Below are 15,127 nucleotides of genomic sequence, written 5' to 3' on the forward strand. Positions count from 1 at the left end.
CATGCCACCATGCCTGGCTAATATTTTTGAATAGACTTTATATTTTAGAGCAGTTTTAAGTTCATCGCAAAATTAAATGGAAAGCATGCAAAGTTCCATGTCCGCTCTGCTGCCCCTATGTACACACAGCCTCCTCCCACCCCCATTAACATCCAGCACCAGAGTTGCACATTTGTTGCCACTGATGAATCTACATTTGTGCATCATTATCTCTCACCCAAAGGCCGTAGCTTATATTAGGATTCACCTAGTGTTGTATAGTTTCTTGGTTTGGACAAATGTCTAATAACTTGCACCCACCAGTATAGTATCAAAACAGAGTAGTTTCACTGCCCTAGAAAGCCTCTGTGCTCTACCTATTCATTGTTTCTTTCCTCCTAACCACTGGCAACCACTGATCCATAGTTTTCTCTTTTCCAAAATGTCATATAGTTGGAATCATACAGTGTGTTTTCAGATTGACTTCTTCTTCTCCTTTTTTTTTTTTTTTTAAAGATGGAATTTTGCTCTTGTTTCCCAGGCTGGAGTACAGTGGTGCAATTTGGCTCACTGTAGTCTTCACCTCTCAGGTTCAAGTGTTTCTCCTGCCTCAGCCTCCTGAGAGGCTAATTTTTGTATTAGCTTCACGGCCAGCTAATTTTTGTATTTTCAGTAGAAACAAGGTTTCGCCACGTTGGCCAGGCTGGTCTCGAACTCCTGACCTCAGGTGATCCGCCTACCTTGGCCTCCCAAAGTGCTTGGATTTACAGGGATGAGCCACCGTGCCTGGCTCAGATTCACTTCTTTCACTTAGTAATATGCATTCAGGTTTTCTCCATGGCATTTTGGGGCTTGCCAGCTCATTTCTTTTTGGTGCTGAATAGTATTATATTGTCTGGGTGTACCACATTTTGTTCATTCACCTACTGAAGGACATCTTGGTCACTTCCAAGTTTTGGCTGTTATGAACAAAGCTGCTATAAACATTTGTGTGCAGATTTTTGTGTGACTGTAAGTTTTCAGTTCTCTTTGGTAAATACTGAGGAGCACGACTGCTGGATTGTTTAGTAAGCTTGGGTTTAGTTTTGTAAGTCTCTCTTCCAAAGTGACTGTACTATTTTGCATTCCTACCAGCAAAGGAGAAGAACCTCAGCAAAGAATGCAAGTTCTTGTTGCTCCACTTCCTTCCCAGCATTTGGTGATGTCAGTGTTCTCGATTCTGGCCATTCTCATAGATGTGTAGTGCTATTTCATTGCTGTTTCAATTTGCATTTCCCTGATGACATATGATGTGGACCATCTTTTCAAGATATACAGATGGCTTCTTTGCCATCCATGTGTCTTATTTGGTGAAGTGTCTGTTAAGGTCTTTTGCCCTTTTTTAAAATCAGGCTTTTTGTTTTCTGCTTGTTGAGTTTTAAGAGTTCTTTGTATATTTTAGGTACAAGTCTTTTATTAGATAGGTCTTTTGCAAATATTTTCTCCCAGATGACGGCTTATCTCTGCATTCTCTTGACAATGTCTTTCGCAGAACAGATCTATACTGGTTTTTAATGCTTTTTAAAATCCCATATTAAGTGTTTATGGGAATGAAGCCTTAATTCTGGACTATCTCTTGTATTTAATTGCTCTGTCCATTCTGTTTTTTAATAGCTTTAATATAAAATAGGACAATCCTTTATTATGTTTTAAAACTTTACTAGAAGACATAATACCTATATAAATGGAGTTTTCCGGGTAGGAAAAAATTAGTATTATAAAGAAGAACATTGTCCCAAATAACATTTTAAATTCAATTGAAAGAAAGTTGTGTGGCTTTTACTCCAAATATTATTTTAAAACTGAGGAGAGTTTTTTCATGGTTATTACTTTTTTTCATGGTTATTGATTTAGTCAGGTTTTTTACTTCTTTAAAGACAATTTTGATACTTTATATTTTTCTATTAAAATTGCATTAAGCTTTTCTTTCTTTCTTTTTTTTTTTTGTATAGATAGGGTTTTACTAGGTTGCCCAGGCTGGTCTCGCACTCCTGGCCTTAAGTGATCCTCCCACCTCAGCCTCCCAAAGTGCTGGGATTACAGGCATGAGCTACCACACCTGGCTGCATTGAGATTTTCTTAGCACAGAGTTCTCACTTTAATATGAATTCTTACCATAGACTTTTCACTTCAATGTGTTTCTTAAAATTTCTTAAAATATGTGTAGTTACCATTCCTTTCTCATTTGACTAATTTATATTTTCTCCATTCTTTTCTAAGTTATATTTACTAGAGCTTTGACTCTTTGGCCAGAAGACTAGTGGGCCAGTAATTTGGGAGAAATAAAGGATTTTTCTTCATTGAAACAATGGTGGACTGCACTGTGGGTCCATCCCAAAGAGGTTATACCTGTGTGATATATTAGAATAGGTAATTGGAAAGAGGTTGAGCCATTCCAGCCATTGTGGCCACTCAGGATAGTATCTAAACAATTCTAGAGCGAGAAATAGTTCCAAGGAGCTTCATTCTGTTTTAAGTAACCGACTGAATGTTTCAAGTCCTTAGGATTATTTTCTCATCCCAGAAGAACCTCAGAAATATTTTTTAAAATGGCATGTCCAGGAATCTAATAATAATTAACTGACACTTCATAAAATCCTTAAGAAGAAGACTATGAATTGTCCCTGATCTTTTTGGCTTTTTCCATTACAAGCTCCTGTGCTGGGTGAGGGTTCCTTGGGTGGCACGTTATAGCTCTCTCCAGGGTGATAGGCCCTGGCTGTTTTAGAATTGATCAGTCAAGGAGAGAAGGGTGTGAGGAAGGGCATATCCAGCAGAGAAAATGGCAGCCTACTGTGTTAGCTTTTGCAGGGAGTGAGGGGAGAACCAGGAGTATTAGAAAGGAGAGTTGGAGGAGACTAATGGTTCTGATGCCCAGCTAAAAACCATATCGCCTTGTTTAGAACACTCTGGGTCCTTTGCTCTACGTCTTAACACTCGATTCTGCCTGACATACAGACAAAGACAAAGACCTGGCGGCATTCAAACAGGCCTTCTGGAGTAGCATGTCTTGGGAAAAATCACAGAGCAGGAATAGTGGCCAGAGTACACACCTCATTGCCCGTTGCTCTCTAGGGCAGCCCATAGACATTCAGCGCTCAGACGCCAGGCTCTGGGACGGGACCTCCACTCTAGACTACTGAGATTTTAAGCTGCATGGCTAGGGAAGAAGTCCCGGCCCCTCCACTGGCCTGAGCAGGCCAGGCGTCAGTGCCTTATAGTTACAGCAATAGGATACAGTGATACCGTGGCCCTGTAGCCCTGCCCCGACCTTGGCCTTATGGTTGTGGAAGCACAGCCTCTTCCTAGCATGACCTGGGGTCTAGGGTGAAAGCCTGTGGTTACAGCTTTCTAGGGTGCCTATCAGCAGCTGATTTGTAACCCTAGCATTCTACCAGGACAGTTGCCAAAAACTCTGCAGAGGCCAATTTTCTTCCAGGAAACCAGGCTGCAGGAATCAGCCAAAGTAATCCTTGCTTCTCACCCCCTCTGTCCTTTTAGATGATGGACTCTCTGAAGGCAGGGTTAGAGTATGATTTATCCTCAGGTTCCCTCAAGTACCTAACACATTTGGCTGGTTGTATCAGTGGTTAAGGAATGAATAAGAGCAAGCCCAAAAAATAGACTGATGAAACTTTTCTCAACCATTGTTTTTTTTTTGAGACGGAGTTTCGCTCTTGTTACCCAGGCTGGAGTGCACTGGTGCAATCTTGGCTCACTGCACCCTCCACCTCCCAGGTTCAAGCGATTCTCCTGCCTCAGCCTCCCAAGTAGCTGGGATTACAGGCATGTGCCACCGCACCTGGCTAATTTTGTATTTTTAGTAGAGATGGGGTTTCACCATGTTGGCTAGGCTGGTCTCGAACTCCTGACCTCAGGTCATCTGCCTACCTTGACCTCCCAAAGTGCTGGGATTACAGGCATGAGCCACTGCGCCCAGCCCTCTCAACCTTTCTTAACCATTTTGGGATTCTGTCCCTCTTTGGGGATCTGATGAATGCTTTGATCTATCTCCAGAAAAGTGCAGGCAAATACATACACATGTGCATGCATGTGCACACACACACAATCTTGCACACAGCCTCAGAGGTAGGTCTATCAATGAACAGATTCTGGTTAAGAGCCCCTACCTTAGAGCTCTGGTAGGTTCTCAGCAGCATCTCATTCTGTGCCAACACCCCACACATTTTCTCACCCCTGCTCACCAGCCCTGATTCTGCGCATACTCTAATCTTTCCATAGTACAGGTGTTGCCTGTGGAGCCTGGTTAGATTTGTCTAAAGTTTGTTGAAAATGATTGCTTTTCACTTTTGCTTCCAGAGGGGATACATTGGCTAGCCATAACCCGGAGACCTAGTGACTTTCTGGACAGTGCAGGTTTTACTCGATGTTCCAAGAATGACCTTTAAGTGGGCAGTCTGTACTTGAACTCACCTAAGGGGAAACGGCCTTCTTCCTTTTCTCACTCCTCTTCATCCCTGCAGGAAGTCTGCAGGTAAAGCTACCAGAAACCCATTGGTTAAGACTAAACCTGCAGCGTCAGACTTTCTGGCTTTCCCTCCACCATTGTCATCCTTCTTACTGTCATCCTGCCCTGTGGCCTGCATGCTGGTTGGCTTTTGACATTCAGAGCCGTTTCCTATTTTGCAATATTTGGGGCTCTCATGGGGTGGAACATGTCCACCAGTTCTCCTTCCTGCCGTTCCCATTCAGCAGTGTCCTCTATTCTGTAGATTCTGGCTGTGACTCAGTCACTGACACTGAGCCTGAGGACGAGAAGGTTGTTTCCTACTCGAAGCAGCAGAGCCTGCCGACGGTGACTTCGCCTGGGAACCTGATGGTGGTGCAGCCGGACCGCATTCGCTGTGGGGTAGGCACTGCTGGGGGCCTGGTAGCTGGATGTCAGCACTTGGGCTTTTCAAATGCATGCATTTACTGCAGTAAAGAGAGTGGGCTCTCCTGTTGCAGCTCAGTATAATCGCAGCCTTCCTTTGGGATTTCTTTTGGGTACCCTGTTACCTGGGCCCTGGAGACACCCAGTTCCCCTGAGTAAGAGAGAGACTAGCTGAGGGAGATGTGTGTCATCAGTCTAAGACTTCTGTTCTATGAATCAGTAACAACATAGAGCACCTGGGAGACCACCTGACAGGAGCATTCCAGACACTAATGCTAACCCTAGTGGTAGAGGCCTGTGTCTGTTTCTGGTAGCCTGGTGCTGGGAGGAAGGAAATGCTTGTTGAGCATCTGACAGCTTGCTTCTCCAATGCTGGCCACTGCCACGGCCCAAGGAAGTGCCCTGAAGCTTGATGGCTAAAACCCATTGGCCAATATTGCTTTTTAAAAGGATCGGATCAATGCCATACATCATATGACTAGCATTTTCAGGGGTAGGGCATACATTACAGATGACTTGAGTATGAGGGTTCAACTGATGAGCCACTGCCATTTGAATCCTACCCTAGTACTGATGGGTTTTCATTATTTATCCTTTCCTAATTAAAAACGTGTGGCATTTATGATAGTTCAGAGCAGCAGAATGCTTTCTTTATGGATACAAGCTCTTTGCTAAGCTGGCTTTGTGGGCTCCTTGAGGCGAGAGGGCGTGGGAGCCTTGGCAGTGGGCAGCACTGGCTTCCTCACCCTTGTGGGTGGTTTTGTGCAGGCTGAGGCCATGAGGCATTGGGCAAGCACTTCCTACATGGGGTTGCCAACTGTTTCTTTGGGCCAGATTTAACTGATAGACATTGTATTCGTCTGTTTTCATGCTGCTGATAAAGACATACCTGAGACTGGGCAATTTACAAAAGAAAGAGGTTTAATGGACTTGCTGTTCCTCATGGCTGGGGAGGCCTCACAATCATAGCAGAAGGCCAGGAGGAGCAAAAGCATGTCTTACATGGATGGCAGCAGGCAAAGAGAGAGATAACCTGTGCAGGGGAACACCTCTTTATAAAACCATCAGAGCTCGTGAATCTCATTCACTATCATGAGAACAGCGCAGGAAAGACCCACCCCCATAATTCAATCACCTCCCACCAGGTTCCTCTCACGTGGGAACTGTGGGAGTTACAATTCAAGATGAGATTTGGGTAGGGACACAGCCAAACCATATCAGACATGTTTGGTTTGGACTACACAGTGTTTATTTATTTATTTTTTGAGACAGAGTCTCTCTCTGTCATCCAGGCTGGAGTGCAGTGGTGAGATCTCAGCTCACTGCAACCTCTGCTTCCCAGATTCAAGCAATTCTTGTGCCTCAGCCTCCCAAGTAGCTGGGATGACAGGCACACACCACCATGCCCAGCTAATTTTTTTTTTTTTGTATTTTTATAGAGAGAGATTTCACCATGTTGGCCTGGTTGGCCTCAAACTCCTGGCCTCAAGTGATCCATTCACCTCAGCCCCGCAAAATGCAGGGATTACAGACATGTGTCACCATGCCTGGCCTAGATTGCATAGTATTTTAAAAGTTAGGCATTGGCTGGGTGCAATGGCTCACACCTGTAATCCCAAGACTTTGGGAGGCTGAAGCGGGTGGATCCCTTGAGCTCAGGAGTTTGAGACCAACCTGGGCAACATGGTGAGACTCTCATCCTTATTTTTGTATTTTATTTTTAAAAATTATTTTTAAAAGTTAGGCATAAAAATCTGTGTTTCCAGCTTCCTTTGAATCAGAACCTGGTCATATTAGGCCTGAGATGACTGGCAGGGGCTGAGCAACTCTGTACATGGGCCATGCATCCCCCAGTTGGCGGATCCCCACAGTCCCTGTTCTTTATACTCAGCCTGTCTCACTCCTTACCTTACTGGCCATGCCTTTGTGGACATTTCCATTTGAAATCTTCCCATGCCACTTCCTGCCTTCCCCATGCCTCTCTGGTCAGGCTGTTGGGTGCCCATGGGTAAAGGGGGGTTGGAACCAAAGCATTATCTCCTTCACTCTCCTCCATGATTTTTCCAGGCTCTCGTTCCTTCTCCTGTCTTGAGTGCCTGCTATCCCAGGATTCTTGTTGCTGATTTCAGGCTTCTGGATCCTGGGGAGAGGGGAAGGGGCAGGCTGGGGTTGGGTCCTGACTGTCAGTAGGAGAGACACACATTCTCATTGGCTCCTCATGCTCCCTGGCAGAAGGTGTAGGTGGGACAAGGCTGGGCCTGCAGCAGGAGGGATGACCACCACAGCACATGTGTGTGCAGCCTCAGCAGCCCCGGGAGCCAGGATCACCCCCACATCACCTGTCATAAAGTCCAAGCTTGCCACACCCTCTCATGATCCTTGTCATGAAGGGCTAATCTGAGGACTTTATAGCATAGTCTTAGGAGGAACACTTGGAGATTTGCTATGGCCAGGAATCTCTCCTTTCCCCGTGTTTTTTTGGAGAGTCTGCCCTCACCAGTTCAGATTGAGAGGCTCATTCCCCCACGTAACCAGCACAGCAGAGTCATTCCATTTGGCAGGCTTGGTGTGAGATCTTAAAGCAAGCTAAAAGAGCAATTCGAGGTGCTCGATGGTTTGGGAAAATTAATCCCCTGAGAAGTTCTTTTTGCCCAATGGTAAAATCCAAGACTGCATGAAGAACAGAACCCAGGGGGGCTTCTCTCAGGCTGCAAGGTGCACGGCATCTTGTTGTGATGCAGACTCTGCCTCAGTGGGGCCAGGAGGGACCTGAGATTCTGCATTTCTAACAAGCCTCCAAGGGATGCCAACGCTGCTGCTCCCTTGGCTCCACCTGGAGTAGCAAGACTGGTCTAGAGCAGGGCTTCTCAAGCTATCTGTGGCAAAGGACTCCTAAAAAGATGTCCAATTCTGAAATGCACCAATGATTTCATTAAAAACAATGCAACAGAAATCCTATCCAAAATGAAATAAAAAGACACATAAATGGCCAGGCACGGTGGCTCACACCTGTAATCCCAGCACTTTGGGAGGCCAAGGCAGACAGATCACCTGAGGTCAGGAGTTCCAGACCAGCCTGGCCAACATGGCAAAACCCTGTCTCTACTAAACATACAAAAAGTAGCTGGGCGTAGTGGCAGGTGCTTGTAGTCTCAGCTACTAGGGAGGCTGAGGCATGAGAATCGCTTGAACCTGGGAAGGTGGAGGTTGCAGTGAGCCGAGGTCGCACCACTGCACTGCAGCCTGGGTGACAGAGTGAAGCTCTGTCTCAAAAAAAAGCCTATAAAGTGTCAGCCTTAAGTTTTTTGTTTTGTTTTGTTTTTTGTGTCTTTTTTTGAGACAGAGCCTTGCTCTGTTGCCCAAGCTGGAGTGCAGTGGCACGATCTTGACTCACTGCAACCTCTGTCTCCCGGGTTCAAGTGATTCTCCTGCCTGAGCCTCCTGAGTAGCTGGGACTACAGGCACCCACCCGAACTCCTGGCTAATTTTTGTATTTTTAGTAGAGGCGGGGTTTCACCATGTTAGCCAGGCTGATCTCAAACTCCTTACCTTGTGATCCGCCCCCTCGGCCTCCTAAAGCGTTGAGATTACAGGTGTGAGCCACCGTGCCAGGCCAAGTTTTACTATTATTATTATTGTTATTGTTATTATTATCAGCTTCAACAGACATAAAATGACTCCATCCAATTGCTATAAATATTTACTCTTGGTTTTTGTGACTTGTCTCGTTAGGACTGGTAGCAAACAGTTCACTGCCCAGCACTGGACCACTGAGTCCACCCTGTCCCCGAGGACCCTCACTAGGTAGAGCTGGGGCAAGAGAGCTGGGGAGACCCTCGGGCCTAACACCCTATGGGGATCTGAGAGGGAGAGGGGACAATGACCGGCCTCCTGTTTCAGGCAGAAACCACTGTCTACGTTATTGTGAGATGTAAGTTGGATGACAGGGTGGCGACGGAAGCAGAGTTTTCTCCTGAGGATTCTCCCTCTGTAAGGATGGAAGCCAAGCTGGAGAATGAGTACACCGTTTCGGTGAAAGCTCCCAGTAAGTAGTCCCCTGTGAATGTGATGCCATAGGGCTTCATTGCTTATTTGCTATGCTGTCACCAATGCCAGGTATTATCATTTTAAATATGTTTGCTACTTTGATATTTTGTTTTTCGTTGTTTGTGTTTTGTTTTTTGTGTTTTTTTGAGATGGAATCTTGCTCTGTCACCCAGGCTGGAGTGCAGTGGTGCCATCTCGGCTCACTGCAAGCTCCGCCTCCCGGGTTCACGCCATTCTCCTGCCTCAGCCTACTGAGTAGCTGGGACCACAGGCACCTGCCACCATACCCAGCTAATTATTTGTATTTTTAATAGAGACAGGGTTTCACCATGTTAGCCAGGATGGTCTCAATCTCCTCTCCTAGTGATCTGCCTGCCTCAGCCTCCCAAAGTGCTGGATTAGAGGTGTGAGCCACTGCACCCGGCTACTTTGATATGTTTAAAAGAGTGGTCCATTGTTTTCCTATGCATTTCTTTGATTACTAGTGTGGGTGAATATTTTTCCATGGTCTCTATTGTCGCATTTCCTCTTTTGTAAATCTCTGTGGTTGGTGTTATTTTTAATTTTCTCTTTCCCCCTCAAAACCCCTTCCTGTGGTATAGCATCCCGCCCGAGGGAGAGCGCGTAGTCATGACAGCAGCTCATGACTTGCAGTGAGCTAATTCAGTGGCCCCAATGTGGCAGAAACACAGTTTCACCTCCCATGATTTTTTCCCTCCTTTTGTGACCACTGGCCTTTGTGTAAAGTGCCTTAAACCCGAATTTTCTTCCTGTGCATTGAGGCACTGGGCCTACAGTAGTGAGTAAAAAGATGAAAATTTTTGAAAATTAAGTTGCAAACCCAATGAGGATAAATTGCTGTGGCCCAGAGCCCTGCCATGTGCTGGTTTACTCACCTGCTACCTCCACCCTTTCCCTCACTCTCGCCCCAGCTCACCTCCAAGATCTTTCTTCCAGCCCCCAATCAGTGTCCTCACTGCTTAGATGGAGTGTGTATATCCACAGCCACTTTTCCCTGGATGCTTGTTTTTCCTGGGAATTTTGATAGCGTCTTTTCTTCTGTTCAGACCTTTCATCTGGGAACGTTTCTCTGAAGATATATTCTGGGGACTTAGTGGTGTGTGAAACCGTTATCAGCTATTATACTGACATGGAAGAAATTGGGAATTTATTGTCCAATGCTGCGAATCCTGTAGAATTCATGTGTCAGGTAAGGATATTGCAAGCCTGAGCTTTCTGAGCATGTAATTTCTGCTCATGGCTTATCAGTCTTGAATCTGCGGGACGGAAGAGAGCTGGATTTCAGATCTGACCATCTTCACTTTTCTATTCAGGCCTTTAAAATTGTGCCCTACAACACAGAGACCCTTGATAAACTGCTAACCGAATCCCTGAAGAACAATATCCCTGCAAGCGGACTGCACCTCTTTGGAATCAACCAGCTGGAAGAAGAAGATATGATGACAAGTAAGTCGACAGTCAAACCTCAGGAAACCAACGTGGGCTGATTCCAGCCTGCTGGTTTTAGCATCCCATCAACATATGCTTTTCCCTTCTGCTATAACTCTTCTGGGTCCCTTCTCTATCACCTATCCTGTGGTAAGGACTCATTCTTGACTGGGTAGCCTCATTCTTCTAAATTGCAAATCTGAATACTTTACCCACTTCTCAAAACACATGTGGTGGCTTACAGAGGAGTAGGAATTGAGTGATTTTAAATCAGTTTGGCGTAAGCTAATGGAGCTTGTTATGATTATTCCTCATAGGGATAGTGTGAGGAACAGATAAGCTAAGTACTGTCAGGGGAGGTTCCCATTTGCCTTCTAGATAAAATCCGAACTGCTTAACCTATAAACAAGCGCTCATCTCTCTCCACACTCCCTCTTGTCTTTTCTATGCTTTGATCTGCAGGAGGTATGAGCTTTTTTCACCTGTCTTATGCCACTTAGACTCATGGAAAGACAGTCCTTCCTCCCTGCCTTGGTTGCTGTTTACCTGGCTAACTTCTCTCACTTCCCTGTAGCAGCTTAGGTAGCACTTCCCCTAGAAGGCCTTCTCCAAACCTCCAATAGGTTCCATTCACCTGCTTTGGCACCCCCCGACCACCAGCACGTCGTTTGCCATTGACCTAGCACTCCTCAGCTGTGTCTGTCTTCTTTGCTAGGCTGTCCGCTCAGTGAGAGCTGGAACTGTTCCTGGGTGGCTGGCTCTTTGTAGGCTCTAAACAAGTACTGGTTTAATGGGGGAGGAGCAGCGTCTTGTGCACATGTGACATGCTGGGAGCTGGGAGAGTCACACCCCTTGCACAGGGATGGTGCTTGGTGTGACAGGATGCCTATTGTAGTGTTTTGGTGGACACCACCATTCCTTCATGCCATGGTTGCACTACACAAATGAGACCCAAGTCTCTGGTTACCTTCTGCCTACGGTCCATCCTTCTACAGTCTAAGAGAACCATAAGGATAAGGTTACATGACCTTCAAGGCCTTCTCCTGGGGGATTCTCTTTCGTATTGCCTCTCCCCATTTTCCTACTATGGAATGTTCTTGCAGCACTTTTGTAGATGTGACTATTCTCTATTAAGCTTGGGGCTTAGGAGGAAGTGTTTCATAACCTGACAATCTGGGATCCTAGGAATACTTTCAGACCCTTCATTCCAAGGATCATATTTGAAATAGAAGGCTAGGTTTGTCATGTTAAAAAATATACATTTGTATATAAATATATATCTATAAAGTTGGGCTTAAAAATAAACGTTTATGAAAAAAAGAGATTTGTCCCCAACTCCGCAAACACAAACATGTCCATTTTCTTAGTTGAGTTTAACTTGCTATATTCAGATGTCAGTGAGTGGAGGGGTCCGTGGGGACCCAGCACCTCTCTGGAGTACTTTGCTTTCCACCAATTAGAGAGTGAACTGATATCCTGGCGGGGCTTGTGTGCATTAAGACCAATGTTCAAAATCTCTCCTAAATAAGAACCCTGCTGAATACTATCTTACGAATCCTCCCAGGTCCTTTTGAGATAGTCTGGAAGTATTTTCTGGTTGAGAACTAAAGGCTGCAGAAAGTCTAAGGAACATACCCAGGATTACTTGGTGTGCTTATCATGAAATTAGGAATAAAGGCTAAGAGGATGAACTTCTTTCTTTTAAACAGCATGAAACAATAGCTTTAAAAAATACATGCTCTGAACTTTGCAGAGAAGTTCAAAACATGATTCCTATTGTACTTTGTGGCTGCTAGCTAAGCCTTTAAAAAAACCCAGCACATTTTGCATTGGTACTTTTTGTCAGGATTTTCCAGTCCTGTTAGAGAAGATGGTAGGATATTCATTATCAGATTTGCTAATTAATTAAAATGTTATGGCCGGGTGTGGTGGCTCATGCCTGTAATCCCAGCACTTTGGGAGGCTGAGGCAGGTGGATCACTTGAGGTCAGGAGTATGAGACCAGCCTGGACAACGTGGTGAAACCCCATCTCTACTCAAAATACAAAAATTAGCTGGGTGTGATGCACGTCTGTAATCCCAGCTACTTGAGAGGCTGAAGCGAGAGAATCACTTGAACTTGGGAGGCAGAGGTTGCAGTGAGCCAAGATCATGCCACTGCACTCCAGCCTGGGTGACAGAGCGAGACTCCATCTCAAAAAAAAAAAAAAAATTATTTCCTCTGCATCTGAGGACATGATCTTCAGTGGTGTCCTGAAGGAAGCTGTTAGATGTTAGGTCAGAAAATCAATAAGTAATGGCTGAGTGGCTACTGTGACCATGCTAGTCTTGGCAGCTTCATCTCCATGAACAAGGGCACCCTGTGCTTTTATTTTGATCTGTCAATTAAGTTTTCCTTGATAATTTTCAGATCAGAGGGATGAAGAGCTGCCCACCCTGTTGCATTTTGCTGCGAAGTATGGACTGAAGAACCTCACTGCCTTGTTGCTCACCTGCCCAGGAGCCCTGCAGGCATACAGCGTGGCCAACAAGCATGGCCACTACCCCAACACCATCGCCGAGAAACATGGCTTCAGGGACCTGCGGCAGTTCATCGACGAGTATGTGGTAAGGTCAAGGCAGGAGGGGCCCAGGATTGGAAATGCACCCTGTGATAGTATGGCTGCCCTTTCACCCAACATACGAACAGATTTTATCTCTAGCATGTCCTCATGTGCCTCTTCTGGCTGTGGGTAGTATGTGTGGGCTTAAGAAATGAAGTCTGGAGTCACATGGACCTGGGTCCAAATTCCTGTACCAACCCTTGTTAGCCTTGTGACGTTGGGTAAGTCACGTATCCTCTCTCAGTTTCCTAATATGCAGGAGGAAGATAATCATAGTTTGAGTCATAGAGTTCTTTTGAAGGTAAAATGGAATCATTTCTATTAAGCACTGAGGTTCACCCTCAAAGAATTTATAGAAACCTTTATAGAGTGAATCTGCTGAAAATAGAGGCTGATATCTCCCCACCTGCCTCCAGGGCACCTTGGTGGGATGCTCCCAGCTGCCTTGCCCACCTTCAGGGCCCGGTGAACTGTGTTAGGCTTGGTTTCTTCTTTAGCAGAGACCACAATAAAGCTATGCACCTGGAAAGCATCAGGGCAGCAACTCTGAGGCCCACCTCCTGCTGACAGCCTTGCTTTCTCTTTCTAACCCCCTGACTGGGTCCCATCTTAAGACAGGCAGGCACACCCAGTTTATCTGATCATCTGGTTTGGGGCCCTCAGCTCCTCCTCGAACGCTGACTTCTGGGTCCTTCTTTGAGGCTGATCGCACCCCATGTCTACCGCTTATTCCATGCCCCAGTATGGCCTCTGATGCCTGGGAAGCAGCTGCTCTTCCTGATCCCAGTCCTTTGTGATTTTCCTCCTTCTTCACAGACTCCCAGAGGGTACCTGAGAATAGCCCAGCCTCTAGCATGGGGCTGTGACCTCACAGGGAGCAATAAACACAGCCCAGTCTTGCTGTCAACCTCCAGATAGGAGGGAGCCTGACATCTCCCCAGAAACTTAACTCTCTGCTCTGTGTTGGAAAATCTACAAGACAGTGATTCATGGAGGCACACAGAGGGGACTTCCCAGTGTTTACAGGTGTATAAGTGTTTTGAATAAAATGATGTGAGTCCTTTTTTTGGGCATCACTGACACAAATAAGGCTAAAAGGTGCTGTCAGTCTGTGTGTATTTACTCAGTTTTTTTCTTAAAGTCACAAATGTACCAAATGTAGCATTTCATTTCCATGCCAATAGTTTTTATTAATAACCTACTGTGTTCATATTAGTAACTAGTATTTATTGAATGTATTTGATTTGAAAATGTATTATCTCATTTAATCCCCACCACAATCCTTTGAAGTTGACAGTATTGAGAGCCAATACTTTACAAAAGAGGAAAACGGCTTAGAAAGGCAAAGTCATTGTGCTTAGGGCCACAAACCATTCAGGGCAGAGATAGGATTTGCACCTAGTTTGATACTAAAGCCAGGGCTTGTTATCCTCTTGTATTTAACTGGCATGTTGAAAGATGCACTTTCAGTTGGTGCTGAAGTTAATCTAGGTCATAACGTCTTTGCTTTCTTCCTATGGCCACCTTCAACCGATGCAGCTTCAGCATTCTGATCAAAAGACTGTCCCTTTGTGTTGCTTATGGCCTCTTAGAACTGTCCCATTTCCTTTTTTCACCACATCAAAACCAAAGGCCAGATCTTGAATCTCTAACATCTCACAGCTCTCATCTGGTTTATTGGGTCTTGTGAGGAAACTAACGAAGTGTCAATAAAATATTAGTTATCTTAGGGTAGTGGTGGTGAAAATGAGGATTTTTGTGGGTTGATGCTGAAATAAAGATTGTGAAACACCAAAGTTTCTTACCAGGAAAAGTTGTGCAGAGGTTTCAGGGAAGTCACCTCTCTGGCTTCACAATCACATGGAAGCAGGATGGCAGTGGGAGGTGGGGGAGAACCTTTCTGATGTCAGGACACTTTATCCAAGATCATCTCTCCTTTTGGGCACACAGGACATAAAATTGAGGCCAGAACCCTTGGAAACGGTCAGGGTTCCTGACAGTTTGGAGGAGCCTGCAAAAGGAACAGGGGCTAGTGTGCCAAGCTGTGGAGTCACCTCTGACTGCACACAGTGCGAGAACACCTTAGCTGCATTCCTGTTCAGCTCATTTGAATTTC

At 45.4% G+C, this 15,127-nt stretch overlaps 1 protein-coding gene across 4 annotated transcripts in view; it reads left to right on the plus strand.

Annotated features, from left to right (window-relative positions):
- PIK3AP1 (phosphoinositide-3-kinase adaptor protein 1) overlaps window positions 1–15,127 on the plus strand; it is a 129,774-nt gene that overhangs the window by 60,205 nt on the left and 54,442 nt on the right. For all 4 annotated transcript variants that reach the window (XM_023206281.2, XM_023206280.2, XM_023206282.2 and 1 more), the window contains 5 exons: window positions 4,752–4,888; window positions 8,813–8,957; window positions 10,027–10,169; window positions 10,294–10,426; window positions 12,819–13,015. In XM_023206281.2, the coding sequence (XP_023062049.1) occupies window positions 4,752–4,888; window positions 8,813–8,957; window positions 10,027–10,169; window positions 10,294–10,426; window positions 12,819–13,015 (755 nt within the window). The remainder of the gene's footprint in view (window positions 1–4,751; window positions 4,889–8,812; window positions 8,958–10,026; window positions 10,170–10,293; window positions 10,427–12,818; window positions 13,016–15,127) is intronic.

The sequence above is a fragment of the Piliocolobus tephrosceles genome, chromosome 9 (genome assembly GCF_002776525.5).
Source record: "Piliocolobus tephrosceles isolate RC106 chromosome 9, ASM277652v3, whole genome shotgun sequence".
In the NCBI taxonomy this organism is placed as follows: Eukaryota; Metazoa; Chordata; class Mammalia; order Primates; family Cercopithecidae; genus Piliocolobus; species Piliocolobus tephrosceles.